The sequence below is a fragment of the Berghia stephanieae genome, chromosome 8 (assembly GCF_034508935.2).
Source record: "Berghia stephanieae isolate SIO BIC M18660-M18661 chromosome 8, UCSD_Bste_1.3, whole genome shotgun sequence".
NCBI lineage: Eukaryota > Metazoa > Mollusca > Gastropoda > Nudibranchia > Aeolidiidae > Berghia > Berghia stephanieae.
The window spans coordinates 16,313,031-16,329,716 of record NC_088367.1 but is presented as its reverse complement, the minus strand read 5'-3'; the positions used below and the strand labels follow the sequence as shown (position 1 = coordinate 16,329,716).

At 37.3% G+C, this 16,686-nt stretch overlaps 1 protein-coding gene across 6 annotated transcripts in view; it reads left to right on the top strand.

Annotated features, from left to right (window-relative positions):
• The window catches only part of LOC144978258 (uncharacterized), a 42,939-nt gene extending 27,484 nt beyond the window's left edge, over positions 1–15,455 (top strand). For 4 of the 6 annotated variants that reach the window (XM_078924098.1, XM_078924100.1, XM_078924099.1 and 1 more), the window contains exons 8-14: positions 802–928; positions 1,716–1,806; positions 2,404–2,509; positions 3,726–4,864; positions 6,016–6,213; positions 6,642–7,035; positions 7,502–15,455. In XM_078924098.1, coding sequence (XP_078780224.1) covers positions 802–928; positions 1,716–1,806; positions 2,404–2,509; positions 3,726–4,864; positions 6,016–6,213; positions 6,642–7,035; positions 7,502–9,947 — 4,501 coding nt within the window. In that variant the 3' untranslated portion in view covers positions 9,948–15,455. Of the gene's footprint in view, positions 1–800; positions 929–1,715; positions 1,807–2,403; positions 2,510–3,725; positions 4,865–6,015; positions 6,214–6,641; positions 7,036–7,501 lie in introns of all 6 variants that reach the window. The other 2 variants (XM_078924103.1, XM_078924102.1) reach the window with 2 other exon arrangements.
• The last annotated feature ends 1,231 nt before the right edge of the window (positions 15,456–16,686 follow it).

The window sequence follows — 16,686 nt, the reverse complement described above, 5'->3', positions numbered from 1 at the left end:
TTTTGACAATAATATGCAAATGATTTTTCCTTGTGAATAAAGGCTTTGAAAGGATTACCTCCCATTGCCTTGTTGCCCTGCAAGCACCACAGTGTTGGTCAACGACTCTTCATTCAACTCTTGTGGGATTGATCTTAACTGCTTCATGACTAGGTTTAAAAAGTTAAAGAGACATCTTCCCATCTGACCCCACCCACTCCTTCTCACATCTTGCATTGCTTGAGAAATGTCATCTTCACACTCTTATGAGTCCCATTCTTTTTCACAACCAACACTCGTCTCCTTTTGCAATGATGCAATGCATACACACCCAAACCACCACACGCATACAACCACACAAAGAGACAAAATTGTCATGATGTGACTTGGCAGGCTTTGAGTCATCCATTGCTAGCCATCACTAACTCATTCCCATGACTGGATGGTCTAGGGGGGGGGGGGGTTTAGTGTGTAATAAAGCTCACTGAGTGCAGAAAGCGATGCAAGATTTTTTTTAATGGGTGGATCTGAGGTGTACTGTATCTATAAAAATGTTCAGATCCACAATTTCTTGCAACCCGTTTGCAATCTGCTAGTCTATTGCAAAGAACGTTCCATTGAGTGGTCCCTCAGCTTGTTTGGTGATTGCTTTATGACTGGGCATTTTTGACCCCAAAATATATTTTCAATTCATGTTTACACTTCCTTATTATTATCTGTATATGCTTATCATTAGCTTTAAGCCAGATGGAGACAGTCTCTTATAATGTAACATATTTTTTTGTGAAGAAACAATATAATTTAACCTTAACGAACCCCACAAGATTTCCCATGCAAGTATTACCACACAGGTCAACAGTGCTTTTCTGGTGACCGGTGTAAGTTTTCACATGACCCCCTCACTGATGAGACAAGGAGAGCTCTTGAGATGAGGGTAGCAGCTGAAGATGTGAGTGGCTGTGACTTTTGAATTTTTAATGTAGTTCTAACATTTTTGTTTTTTTTGTTGTGTTAAATTTTTTTAACTAGTAAGTGATAAAATGAGTTCTTCAGAGCCTTGGTGTGGATTTTATTCCAGTTTCAATCGCATTATACAGAGTAGAAATTGTTGTCTAGCCCTTGGATCAGATGATAGTCTGATAAAGTACTTTTCTAAAGATTTAATAGACTCAGCCAGCCATTCTTTGCTGGGTTGACAGGGGGTTTGACCAAATCTCGATTATAACCAGTATTGATAGTGATCCCTTTGGTTCTGAGCCTAGAGACTCCTTAAATGGGAACGATTTATTTTAAGAATTCAACGAACAGAATGAAAGTTCTTATATCTGTTTCCAACTTGTTTTCTGTCTTGTCTTGGAATGAGATTACTTGGTTTTGTCCTGGCCTTGGCGTGGAGAAATTGTCAATTTTAATTTTTTTTTTTTTTTTGGTTTGTTTTAAATATAATTTGAAATTCTTCTTTTAAAAAAATAAAGAATATAGTGTTATATGATATTGTCTCTGACACACCGACTGGCAAGGTTGTCTTACAATTACAACACTGCTTTTCCTGTTTTCTCTTGTGGAATCTCATCATTTTTTGTGTGATACTTTTCTATATACTTTTTCAACGTCGTTATCTGTGTATTGATATTTTAAAGTCCATATTAAATTGTTGTCCTTGGTTAGGTTATAATTAATTAATTAATTAATTATTTAATTAATTTATTTATCAAGTATATTTATAATTGTTTCAGATAATTGATATGGAAGATTCTGATTATGATCATGACTACGACAGTAGACATGACAAGAGATATGAGTCTCGAGGACGACCAAGTCTTTTAGGTAAGTATTGTTTAAAAGGTGCCATTTTCTTACATGGTTAGAGAAAATATGTGAACTTCAACTTCAACAAAAATGTTCTGAAATTTTAATGAAAAAATGCAGTATCTGCTCTTTTATTGCTTCATTATTTTATTTCATTTTAAAAATTAGTCTGGAGACATTAGTCCCCTTGAACCGGAGTTTATCCCAGTTTCTATATCATGAAATAGACAATAGCAATTGCTTGCTACCCTTTGGATAGGATGCTAGTGTATCACAAAGTACTTCTGCCAGATCTAACAGACCCAGCTACCTGCTAGGTAGACAAGGAGATCAGAAAAAAAACTGGATTGCACTGGGATCGATCTTGGTCCCTTTGCACATGTGAAACGCTTGCTCTACCAACAGAGCTATTGGGCCCCCATTTCATTTTATAGATGAGAGATAAATATATTTTGATTGTTATGTTTAAAGTAAAACACAGCAAAGGTTAAGCTTATTAAATGATCTTCTGAGTTTCCTCTAGAATTCATTTGTATATTTGATTTAAAAAGTCAGTTATTGTTATCTTTTATGCAATTTCCAGTGTAATTGTATTTCCGTTTGCTATCTTTTTAGGCTCTCCTCCACGAAGACATCCAGACTTGAAAAAAATTCCATCCCTTTTCGACATTGAGACTCATCCACCCGGAAAATCACCCAAACCTTCTCCTCAACCTCAAAGGTAATTTTATTGTTCATACAACAGGTTCCATTTTATTCTAACCTGACATTTTTATCAAGACCTTAGAAACAGGATACAGCGACTCGGGACTTAGCAGACCTGCTAACCATACCAGAAAAACCGGAATCATCCTGTTCTTTTGAGGTGAAATTCCATTGCCCCGAGTTCATGTCTAAAATCTCAATTTTGTGGATGGGTATCGGGTACTGTATAAAATATATTAAATTTGGGTCATCACTGTCAAACAGTGACCCTATCATCATTGATGGTGATGAAAACACACCTTCTTGCACGAGGCTGGAAGTGTTTATCAGTCGCGTTGGAGTATGAACTCTCAAAGAAGATCAGGAGTGCTACCTGTGGTTCCCTTTTAAATTAGATTTATGCCATAAAATTAATTATTTTGGTTTGAAAAATAAAATCCCAGTTTTGCTCGCAAAATCCCAGTTTTTGACTTCACAGGTCCCAGGGTGCTGGGGTGATGGCAGGTCTGCCATACTGAAGTCAGAGTGGATCTCTGTTACTGTGGTCTTGGTGAAAATAGTCAAGTTGATAATTAGAACAAGATAAATAATGGAAGAAGTTATGATTGGAAGAAATTCAGTCTGTTGTTTAAGAGGCAGAAAAAGAAAAAATCAAAGTTACTATTACTATTGAATTCTATCATTCTCTGGTATAAGGGAGCCTTTGTTCTCTTTCCTCTTATTTGTCTTTTTATAAGGTGACTTTTCAGGGAGAAAGTAATTTTTGGTGATCATTATCAAACATTCCAATAATATGTCAAAGATGGCCAGTAATCTGTGAAGAGAGATATTGTTAAAGTGATCCCAATGATTTAGATATGTGCAATAAATACCAAGACATTCTCTCTCACATCCATCTCAAACTCAAATTACCACACACACCATGTACCTACATCCAACAAACATACCCTAATCTCTATGTCACACTTTGTGACTTCAGTTTATAATTTAGATTTAATTGTAAATGTCGTTGCAATTTTAGACTAGCATATATTGGCAGTTACATTCAATCCTCTGGGCTATTTTCATTATATATGAATATGGCAGTGTGCACATAAATATTCAAATAACATTTGTAAGAAACTTGGGAAAAGATTAATCAAAAGTCGTAATATTGTTATTTTAAAACTGACAGAAAGTACCTTTGTTTGAAAAAAATATGATGAATTATTGTTCCCTTCTATTTCATCCAGGCCATCCGGGTTTTACAATGAGACCAACCAATCTCCAAAACCGGGTAGTGGAGGGGGACCTCAACATTCACCCACACCTCCCACTAATAACAATAACAACAACAACAACATCAACAACAATAATAATGTCAACAATAACATGGGCCTCATAAGACCAGGAGTACCACAATTACCCCCTGCAGGTCTGCTGAGGGGACCAGGACAGGCAGCTGCAGCAGGGTTAATGGCACAGCTAGGAGCGGCTGCAGGAAATCGTGTCCCCTTCAATGGGAATCAGCCAGCTCCAGGACCCAATCCTGTTTTAAATATACTGGGAGCTCTCATCAGAGATGCGGCACCAGCTATGATGAACGCAATGGCTTCCACTATGAATAACAATCTAAATAATTTAGGGAACATGAATAATAATAACAACATTAGTAATAATAACAATGGTGCTATGTTTGGTGGAATGAACCAAATGATGATGAATAATAACTCCAATAATAATAATAATAATAATAATAATAATAATAATAATAATAACAATAATATCAGGATGAACAATAACAATGTACCTACATCTATGAATCAGAATAACGCAATGGCTGGTGGTTCTAGTGGTGTTTCAGAAGATTGTCCCAGTGGCCCTAGGCATCAATTAGACCAACATATAAATCAGGACACAGGAATGAATTCTGATGGAATTAAAACTGATATGCAGGATATTGACTATCGGATCAAAGGGCCACAACCTTTGCCACCATCATCTGCATCAATATCAGAAGCAGGTGCCAGAGATGCCGTCTCTTTGAAGGAAAGCAGCAGTGATAATAGTGGTAAAAATACCGAGGTACCTCAGTCGTTGGATAAAGGAAGTAATGGAGAAGGGGATGGGGAAAATGTTGTGGTTGATGATGATCTAATTGCCAACTTTGATGAAAGTCAAGATGGGAGTAGGGATTTATCGGAGCTGGATTTGATTCGTCGCCGTATCCAAGCTGAGATCGACAATGAGTCTGGTGATGAAGAGGAGGGGGAAGGGGAGGATGAAGGAGAAGAGGATGAGGATGGAGAGGGAAAACTGTCAGTAGCTGTAGATATGGAAGAGAAATATGGAGGACTCAGCCCTGAACACGAACAGGAGGTTACAAAGAAGGGTGAGTTATCTTTAATTAAATGAAAAAAAAAAATGTCTCAGATCTCGATAAAGACTGAGAGCAGTGAATTATTTTGATTTTAGTTTCGTGATTTAACATAAAGTTTTATCATACATTTAAGACAGTTTGTGTAACTGGGTTTAGGGGAGGGGGTCTAATGTCTAGTTAGACATCTTTTGTAGTTGTTCCAGGTGACTATACAGTGTGATATTGATGCTTGGAGTTGTTGGGAGGAATGTGCATCTCAGGTCTTCAAGAGTTTGATATTCAAGCAAGTGGTGTGTTACTGTTTCATTGGGGAGTTGACATAAGGGGGAGGAAGGGGACGTGTCTTTTGTAATTTTGCTTAAATGGCTATTGAGTGGTATGTGTTGTGATCTTAGTTGAAAGATGATGCTTTGTTGTTGTCTTCTGAGCTTAATTAGGCTATTATCTTTACAGGAGTGGTCATATGGGTAAACATACATCTACACGTGGTGCTTATTGCCCAACTGTTCATCCAGTCTTCTCTCTTATTTGTTTTGATTATTTGTTTTCACTGTTTCTAAGGATTCTGGAATTGATGTTTGCAAAAGTGTTGATCCGAGTCTGGCTAGTTTGTTTGCATTATCATTTCCTGGTATATTTGAATGTCCTGGTATCCATTGGAGAGATAAATCTACTATGTATGTTGTATTATGTAAGGAATTCATCTAGTTTAGATCTTAAGCTATTGAAGGTTGAGGAGAGTTTATTTAAATCCAGAGCTTGGAGAACTGATTTTGAGTCTGTGAAAATGACAGTGTGGGAAAGTTTTAAAGTGTTTTGCTGAAAAACAGAGGTGAGGTGTCACAGTGAGGCTTCTATTGCAACTGCCTCTGCTAACTCAAAATGATGACGCCAATTACAAAGTTTTGTTTATGTACAAAAGGTTGTATGTAGCATTTTTTGGCTTGGTTTAGTATAATATTTCTAAAGTTTTATCATTTATTACTGATGAATTTGTGCTGGCTTCTGATTTTGAAATTTTACATTTGGCAGGTATGGCTTTGTCTATTGTTTTGAACATCTGAAAGCACTGCTCATCTTGATGATTTTGCTGTTTTCATTCATTTGAATGATATATATAGATACATAAATTTAAATAGAATTATTTCTATTTTCAATGACAGAGCCGGAAGTCAAGCAAGAGAATCAGCCACCAGTGGTGAATTTGACCCAGGAAGAGTTGGAAAAGATTGAGGTGCCGGCTCACCTGCCCAAAAAACAGAGGGAATTATTTATGAGAATACAGCAGCAACATCTCCTCAGGGAAAAACAGAAAGAGCAGCAGGAGGCCCTCAAGATTGTAGAGCAGTCTGAGGTTAAAGGTCGGTATAAAATACATTTGATTATCGCTGTGTGAAGGGCTAGTTATATTGAAATGTTTTGGGAGAATTTCTTTTTTTGGAAAGTCTCATTTTGCCTATTTATCAGTATTATGAGATTTTCTATCTCTTCCTCTTCTCCTTCATTACTTTAAAAAAAGTTCTCCCAGTCAATATTGATAAAATCGTATTTTTGGTTCTTGTTGTGCACAAGGTATGTGAGCCAGATTTTAAGAAACTTTTAATGTGCTCCGTCCTTGTTTAATATTTATATTTATACTGACCTGGCCATAAGACCAGTTTAAAAAAATCAAACAAAACCCTTTGAAAACTTCAGCAATGATGATAATGATATAATATATTTATTGCAATGATTAGTTTTGTGACAATGATTTGGTACTCTTCATTAACGTTTGTCTTTGATTGTTCAGCAGAGAAGGATGACTGGTATTCGGACAGTGATGAAGAGACAAGTGAAAAGTCCACCCCTACAACAACAAAACAATTGGTCAGAAAAAACCAAGAGGCATCTTCATCAACAACAGCTCAAGTCACGCCTTCCGTGTCCATTGGATCATGTTCTGTGACATCAATATCATCATCGTTATCACCAACACCATCGCTTCCATCATCAATATCATCAGCATTTCCCTTGTTGACTTCCATGGCAGCTGCAGTGTCATCATCAGCATCAAAATCAGAGTCATCATCAGACTCGACATCACAGTCATCCACGTCTACCATCAACATTATGCAAATGATCAACGCCATTCGCAAACAAACTTCTTCCACATCAAATACCTCCACCACTGCCAAAGAAAATATGTAAGTTTGAAGGCTTGAAAGTTTCCTATGCTCATATTTTGGTTTTTGTTTGGTGTGTTTAAATTAAAGTTGAATACATAAGTTGTAAAGGTTATATATATTTTTTTAAGAATTCACCTGTGTGAATTTTCAAAGGCTATCATGGGATTAAAATTTGCGTCAAAATGGGGAAAATTAAATATCCATTTCAGACATTTATATTCGAATTTTCTTCATTATTTTAAGTCGGCGGTAGACAAGCCAAAAGTAAATTTTAATATTGTGGTTACATATTTCCTGTAAAACATACCAAGTTATCTAAGGAATCTTAAATAATTAACGACCAAAAAATAAAAATAAAGGTAAAGAATAAAAATTAAAAGACTTGCTGATAACAACCACCACATAAATATGCTGAATTGTGTGAGTTAAAAGTGTCGTTAATGTAGATGTACATATTTAATTGATTAATTATTTTTTTTTCCAGTTCTGCTGAGCCAGAAACCACCTCCACAAGTCTCCCTGACCACAGTAAAGAAACCTCATCACCTGCATCACCCCCACCCCTCCCACAGTCAGTCTTTCCCAAACCACCACCCCCTGTTGAACCTTCAGTTGTCAGTGCCACACCCAAGAAACCCCTTGTCTATGCCATTGTCCGAATAGCCCTCGACTTGCCTAGGATTTATACTGTATTGCCCGCAGGTGTCAACACATCAGATCCAACATATCGCTATGACCCAAGGGTCAAAAGACACTTTCAGCTCATCAACAAACAGCCCAACTTCCAAGCCAGCAGTCCAACCATATCTGCCTCGCCGAAGGATAACCAGCTGGAGAGAAAACTAAGCACAGAAGAAAAAGACAAACAACAGCAGCCTTCTGCCAAACCTGTTGATCCCAGGCTCAACAAACGACCCACTGGAGATCCCAGACTGCAAAAGGCTGCAACAGGATCCTCACCTCGTTTAGAAGACCCCAGGGCTGATCCACGTTTAGACCCGCGTCTGAAAAATAAAGAGGGTAGTGGTGTTAACCAACAGCCACCCCAACAAAAAGCAATGGACCCCAGATTGGCTAAGAGAGCTCCCAATGTTGTTGATCCTAGGTTGAATCGTCAGATAAGTCAGGATGCTATGACCGGCGCGGGTGGTATGGTAGCTAATATGGCCATAGGTGGGCCCATGGGAAATAATATGGGTGGGCCTATTGGGAATAGTAATAACATCGGTGGTCTCATGAATATGAATAATATGGACAATATGAATGTGATGGGTGGTGGGATGATGGGAAATGGTGGCCCCATGAACAGTGGCAATAATAACATGGGGATTGGACCAGTTAGACCTGCGTTCCAGGGCATGGTGGCTATGGGAGGGCACCCAAATCCTATGGGTGGCCCTTTGATGAACAATATGAATATGAATAACATGATGGTTGGACCACAAGGCAATAATAGGATTGGCGGTTCCCAAGGGAATATGATGGGTGTTATGCAGGGAAACAACATGGGTGGTCCTCAGATGAATAATAATTTGATGGTTGGTCCGCAAGGTAGTTTGGGTGGTCCTAAAGGAAATATGGGTGGTCTACAAGCTAACATGGGTGGTCCACAGGGAAATATGGGTGGTCTTCAAGGAAATATGGGTGGCCCGCAAAGAAATATGGGTGGTCCACCAGGAAATATGGGTGGTCCACAAGGTAACATGGGTGTTCCACAGGGAAATATGGGTGGTCCACAAGGAAATATGGGTGGCCCTCAAGGAAATATGGGTGGCCCTCAAGGAAATGTGGGAGGACTACAAGGAAATATGCTGGGCAATGGCGGCATGGGTGGTCCTCAGGGGAATAATCTCAACTTAATGGGTGGAAACCGGACACAGATGATGATGAACAATCCTGTGGAAAGAATGGGAGGTGGGCCTCCTAGAGGATTTAACAACTTTGACTCGTCCTCGCCAAATAGTGAAGTTAGTAATATGAACAATAATGCAAATTTCAATGATCCTCGTATTGGTCCCAGATCTGTTAGTAACCCTGCTGATCCTCGGGGAGGAAACATAACAGACCCTAGGCTACGAAGAGACCCCAGATCAGGTCCTGGAGATCCAAGGGATCCCAGATCGGCACCCGGTGATTCGAGGGATCCCAGATCAGGGCCTGGAGATCCAAGGGACCCTAGATCAGCACCAGGTGATCCTAGGGACCCCAGATCAGGGCCTGGAGAAAGGGACCCCAGGTCAGCATTTGGAGATCCGAGGAGAAGAAACAGTACCCAGACAGGAGGTGGAAGTCCAAATAGTTCACAAATGGAACATTCATCACTGCCATTCAGTGTTAAGAATGACAATAATAGCACAGTGATACCGCAAATGTCAGGTGGTCTTCCACCCCTACCCCCACTATCATCATCTGCCTCACTCCCTCCCCTCCCATCTCTTTCCCCACCGTCATTCCCCCCTCAACCATCTGTCGATAATCCTGCTTCCTCTTCTACCTCCAAAGAAACTGACAACAACAATGGTGCATCTGACAATAAACCACCTGCCAAAAAATTTGATTATCGCAATGACCCACGTTTTAAACGGGTCAAAAGAACAGGTCAAAGAAAAAGCAGTATGGACTACAGCTCTCCCCTTGGAGGGCAGGATGACAAGGAAGGGCTGAAAGCAGACACTGGTTCAGGCTCTCCTCAATACAACGGCTATAACAGACCTAAACCATCAGTATCCTCCGCTCCTCTCCCAGTCAGTAATGCTCACACTCGTCGCCAAAATGCACCAAGCCCTTCTCTTCCAGATACCTTGCAAGATTTTGATCTTCCAGAGCTGTCTCCTCTCTCTGTGTCACAACCAGGGGAAGCTGCGGAACCTGATCTCAAAGTGAAAGATTTGTTTAAGACATTTGATCCGACTGCCTCTCCTTTCTGTTGACCCAACTCCCACTTCCCCCTGTTTTAAATTTCATAAGATATTATTGTCAATATTAATGTCACCACTGACAACCTCCTTTTTCTCCTCTTTTTTCTTCTTTGATCACCACTGCAACTACAACCATTAGACTGACAATAAGGACCGCTATGACTACCATATTATCACTCCTCTACCTCAACTACCTCAGTCATAATTTTCATTTGTTACAGTGGACCTTTTTAGATTTAATTTGTTTATAAATCATATGGAATGGATTGTAGCAGAAGATGAAAATTTAGATAATCTGACTGACCAGCCCAATTGCCCTTTTAGTTTAGCAGCCTTATCATAACAGTCCTATGTTCCAGACTAAGTCTGATTCCCACCCTGTCCTCCTTGATGTCTTATAGTAGAGTCAGAGTCAGATAGATTAATAGTAATAGACATTTAAGGAATTCAATATTGATCAATCATTTTAACCATTCTGTAATGTAGTCACCCACATTTTTTTTGTTATATAGTCATGTGCAAAAGTATGTTCACACTATTTCTTCCTTTATATCTTTTGACTCAAACCATGCATTACGTTGTGTTATGTATCATTTTAAAGGTTAATTAATTACATATTCAATTAATGTAATTATATTTCTATTTTTACGCTCTATCAAAAAATACAATTCTTAGAATTTGACACACTGAAATTTTGACATTGCTAAAATGTGCGCAGTTAAGAATTTTTGGGAAAGCAACCCGCGGGTAATAAGAGGCATTTAGAGTATAGGATTTTCACACCAATTTGAAATCCAATAACCTTCTTGAAATCAACGTAGTTTCACATGATTTGCTAAACAATCAATAATATGTCATTTTTTATTTCTCTTTTAACTGAAAGTATACTGTCCTGAACAAAAATCATAATAAGACTAAGTGTTGAGAACCATGCCCGTTTGTCGGTCCAGCATATTCAGGCTGGGCTGTCTGTTGCACAATGTTCATGCAGGTTTGGTATATCACGAAAGGCTATATACAGATTAATCCATAACATGTTGGATACTTTGAAGAAAGAAGTACATCATTTTGGTTCTCATCAAAATGGAGATAATTTAAACCAGCTTCCCCAACATGCTTGGGATACTCTCACTGAAGAGTTTATTGAACGATTCACTTTGTCCATGCTACGGCGAGTAATTTCTCTGCATCAAGTTAAGGAGGGCGCACAGAGTATTAATAAAGTTGTGCCAATTTACAAACTCAATTTTTTGGTGATGCTTCTTAAACTTTCGATATCATTTTATACAGGGCATTTAAATTAAGATATTTATATAAATTAGATAGAGAAATGAATGTGCTTTCCATTGATGTGTAACAAATGATAACAATTGTTTTGTACTCAACATTGTGAGCATACAAATGAGTGTGAACTTACTTTGGCACATGACTTAATTTGAATCACTACCAAAATGCCATTTAAAACATGTATTTTAATGTTTACCAAAAAACAGATCGACTTAAAAACTGACTTTTCTGTACTTTAAGGCTTTGTAGTATGCTCTTCAGCATGATATAAAGTCATCGGATATATTTCCGTAGTCGATAAAAATTATGCTTTGAATAGAGGTAATTGAAAATTTGATATCAACTCATGGTCCATTTATTTCTGAACTCGATCCGGCATTTAAGGAGAGAAAATCTTCATCTCGATCCATTTAATTTTAGTATCTCCTACTCTCCCTTGGCTGGCTGTCTAATCATGAGTTTGTGATTAGACAATCAGTTTTCCTAAATAGTCTGACCAGTTTTTAACCTGACCTAATTGCAATGTATGTTTAGGAGGGCTCCTAAAAGGGTAGGGTAATTCTTTCAAGTTCACATGAGTGGAAAAATCGAACTAAACTCAAATTCCTTATTCATGTGACCTTTTATTTTCCTCACTGCCCTTACATGTACAGTTTTCAATTCACATTTCCTTTTTTTATTTGTCAGGTTTAAGGAAAGTTTTGTTGGCAATCCATTATACAATCCAAAGACTCCAAATTCTTGGGGCGCAGGAATTTTCTTTCTTTTTAAATTTTAATTCGAAGTGGATGTTTGCATATGGATCAAAGTCTTTAGATAGACCTTTGCAATCTGATCTCGTTTGAGTTCCACAAACCCCTAGTAGTTGATAATTTACCCAACTGTAAATAACAGTAACCCAACGAAAAATGATTGCTATGTTATCCCTGGTCTTTCAAGTGTCCATAATAATAATTTTGACTTTGTATTGGTTTTTATTTTACTCTTTGAGTTATGAAGAGATTATTGAATTGGGTCATATTTTTTTTCACCGACCATTAAACAATTGATTGGATTGTTATCCCTTATTTTATGTGAACCAACCTTCAGATTGAATCGGCATGTATTTTGTGTATGCATGTGTGTGTGTGTGTGTGTGAATGTGGGTTTGTCTATGTCAGTGTGCAAGTTTGTGTGATTTGTGTATGTTTTCAGCTATTTTCTTGATTGCAATCTCTTACTATTAATACTTTCATCTATGATTGCAATTTGTTGCTATCTGTAGTTTCAGTTGCAAATAATTTCTTTCAATGTCTTCAGTTATTATTTTTAGATTGCAAGCTCTTGCTATTATTGTTGATTTTCATTGACGATATTTCTAAATTAGATGGCAATCAATAGAATAAAATCTCATTATCAATCTATTGGTCGGTGTTAATAATTGAGTGTACAAAGAAAAATATGTTTAATTTTAAAGATATTTTTTGAATCTGCCTTTATGGTTTTGAAGTTGTTTTTTTTTGGTTTAGTCGTGATGGTGTTGTGACATATCACTCATTTATTACATTACAGCTTATCTTTGTTGTCATGCAATGTTCTGCTAACCAATCAAAACTATTGATCTCTTCTTTTACTCCTTGGATGTCTTCAGTGATGATGATGGTGATGATGATTTTTTAAATTTATTATTCCTCGTATTTGTGATAATGTATAGTTCAACTAGTATAGGGCGACCACCTTTCATTCCAGATTATATTTTAAAGGGTTTTACGGCATGCAAGGTATTTAGGTCATATTAACGCCAGTAAAAAGGAAGAAAATGGGAGTGTTTTAAGTTCTAAAATTACAATTAAAGCACCCAAGAAAAAAGTAAGACAAATGGAAATTGGTTCAAACAGAGAATAGATGTAGATTCCAAGAGCACACTATCAGTGTACATACTTAGTTTGAGATCACCTAAATGTCTGATCCTGACGCAAGCACAGGTACCCACATAAAGGAACACACTCCAGGACAAAACCCAAGTATGTAATCTCATTCCAAGACAAATACAGAAAGCATGTTGGCTAACATATAGGGGGATAGAAGAAGACACAGTAAGTGCCTACCTGCCCACAATGGGAGATCAGGAACCCCACCCAAATTCCAGATTATAGGGATGTAATAAATGCATAGACAATACATGCCCTTTCAAGAGACGTTTTGTTAACTACATTTTGATTGACAGCTTAAAAAGTAAAGTAGAAAACAAAAAAACCTTTGGTTGACTGTCGAGTGATCTTGTTCAGGATGTCCTCATTTATTTTGACTTTACATGCATCACCCCTTTCATAGTGATAAAGCGATGGGCGAAAGTCCCCTTAATCTTGGGGGAAAAGGGGGGGCATGGGTCATCAGTCTACACCCTTGCTATTTTATTTCTTCTCTCCCCTTATACTGTATTATTTTTCTCTGCATCTGGCTTTTTGTCCTTGTTCTGGAAATAGACCATTTGGTTTCTCGTAGCCTTGTCTGGAATCTGTTGATAAGAATGAGACAAATGAATTTATCAGTCTACACCATTGCTATTTTATTTCTTCTCTCCCCTTATATTATTTTTCTCTGGATCTGGCTTTTTGTCCTTGTTCTGGAAATAGACCATTTGGTTTCTCGTAGCCCTGTCTGGAATCTGTTGATAAGAATGAGACAAATGAATTTATCTTAGTGAGAGATGTTTTTTTTTTTCACTTGTAAGTAACCCCTGTGTGTATATGCATTTATTTACTCATTTTTGGGGTAAAATCTGAGTATTTATCCCTATTGGTGCGATCCTGTGCTAGTGCCATGGTGGGACTTTCAGGTTTTTTCAAACTAGACACTGATAGAATGCATTTGGATCTACTTCTGTTCCTGTTTCACCTAACCCCATTTTCTTTCTTTCTTTTAGATGCTTGAAAGTGCAAAACTGCTGTTTTTAAATTTTGATTTTCACGTCCTTTTTGGGGGCTGAAATGACCTTAAAGTGTCACAAGCACAATTAAACCCCTAAAACTAAAACGAAGGTAACGACCGTAACAAAACCCAAAAAAGAAAAAGCTAATTGGATGTCTTATTTTAACTAATACTACAGGTGGTCGCCTTGGAGTACTTAAGACTTAGTACTGATTAATTACCATTACAATGTCACTGACGGGTTTTAATATAATTCTTCCTTTTGTTCCATTCAATTTTTTCCTTTGTGATCCGCCACTTATTTTGTTGTACTATAGTAAATTTTATTTCTTCACCTTCAGTGATTTTCCTATCGCTTCCTTTCTCCCAACTCATGATAATATGTGATCACCATTTTTTTTTTTCTTTGTTCAGACGCACTTTATGTTTTTTTGGGGTTTTTTTTCTTTTTTGCAACTTGCTTAAAATATCAATAACGATTTAGCTTTTCTGTGCGTGGATGGGTGTTTTGACGTGATTTCCTGGTGGCAATATGAGAAACGTCTGAGGACAAAAGCTTGAATATGATGGATACTTACCATTACTTTCCAATCTTTGACATGTGCTTTCATACCGTGTACCGATAATGTACAGTCATAATAATGTTTTCATTGAACATATTTTATTATTTTTAAAAAATGGTGATTGAAAAATAGAAACTAGAACTGGTTGTTTTGCAGCAAGTTTGTTTATTGTGTGTGTGTGTGTGTGTGTGTGTGTGTGTGTGTGTGTGTGTGTGTGTGTGTGTGTGTTGGGGGGAACTTTGCCTGGTCCTGTGGTTGGCATGTCTGTCAGCAAACTATGATAATGATTACAAATGATAATAAAATAAGTTTCCTTAACAACGAATTAGCACTGTGGAAAAAAAACAAAACAAAGAATTTTGAAAATTTGTCACAGATATCCATCAGGAATCAAGTTTCTTCTTGTTGTATTGATTGTGGGGAAAGGCCTGGAAAGAAAAAAAAACAAAAAAACATTCTTTTTCTCTTCCCAAAATTTCACTTGCATTTATCAGAATTGTAATGCCTGCTTTGATTTATTTTTCATACATTAAAAAAAAAAATATTGGTTAAATGTACCAATACTAATTGGTATGAAAATGAAAAGTTGCGCCTGGAGTGTGGATGATGATAGTTGACTGTTGTTTTTGAATGCAGGGTTTTTTATTTGATGTTGACGATGTTATGGTTATTACCCGTGTAGCATGCATTTTGTTGTATGGAATCAAGATCTTGACATTATGCATGGTAATTAATAAAAGCAATTACTTTTGAATATAAAGCAACTTTTGGTCTTCTTTTGTTATATATTAAGTCTGGGGAAAGTGCAGTCAACTTGTACCAACATCTTGAATGCCATTGGATAGGAAATAATATATGATTGAACGATATTTAGGGGGTCCCGATAGCTCAGTTGGTAGAGCACTCGCTTCACAAGCAAAGGGACCGAGATCGATCTCGAGTGCAGTCGAGATTTTTTTTTCTGTCCACCCAGCAGTGATTGGGTAACTGGGTCTGTTAGATGTGGTGGAAGTACTTTGCGATACACTAGCGTCCTATCCAAAGGGTAGCAAGCAATTGCTATTGTCTGTTTCACGCTATAGAAACCGGGATAAACTCCGGCTCCATGGCCCTCGTGGCTCTGGACTACTATTACTGAACGATATTTAAGTTTCAATGTCTTGTATAAAGTTATGCTTTTTATAATAATGGTATTGTTTGGGAAGTGATTGCAAAAGCTATAGAACTTGAGCACTAAAAGTAAAAGTGCCAAAAGTAAGAAAAAGCGAGATCTACTAAATATCTCAGCATTCATTTAATAGAGAACTTGAAATGGAGCCACCATATCTTAAAATCGGTGAGCTTTGCACAATCGAGCCATATAAGTTACATTTGATATTTCCAGTAGAATTTGTAATATTGGGATGACATAAAATGACAATTTCAGTCTTTTCATTATTCAACTTAAATTTATTTGTTGTCATCCAATTTTTTATATCATGTACGCACTTTCGATGGTAAGTAACGTTTGACAGATCATTTTGCTCACATGCCATATATATTTGGGTGTCGTCTGCGTATAGATGGTAATTGATGTTATATTTTCTTAGAGTTTTAATGAGTGGCTGAGTATATAATGTAAAGAGGATAGGTCCTAATACAAAATCTTGCGGGACTCCATATTTGAGGTTCCTGGCCTCCGATATATCTTCTTTTACTCTCATTCGACATGTCAAATAAGATTGAATCCAGTTTAAGGCATTCCCTTTAATTCCAAAACTGTTTTGAAATCGATTGACAAGGATGTCGGTATGTTGTGTAGAACTTCTTACTGTCAACATGGACTGTTGTGTGTGTTGGTCCTCCCGATGCTACAAATTGTACTCACAAGACGACGATGAAGAAGCTGAAGACAAGGTGTGTGAAATGACCGCACAAAAAAAAAAAGGAAAAGCAGTTGATAATCAAATGTCTCTTCAAGTAACTCTTTTAAAGGCAAAAACATCATTAAT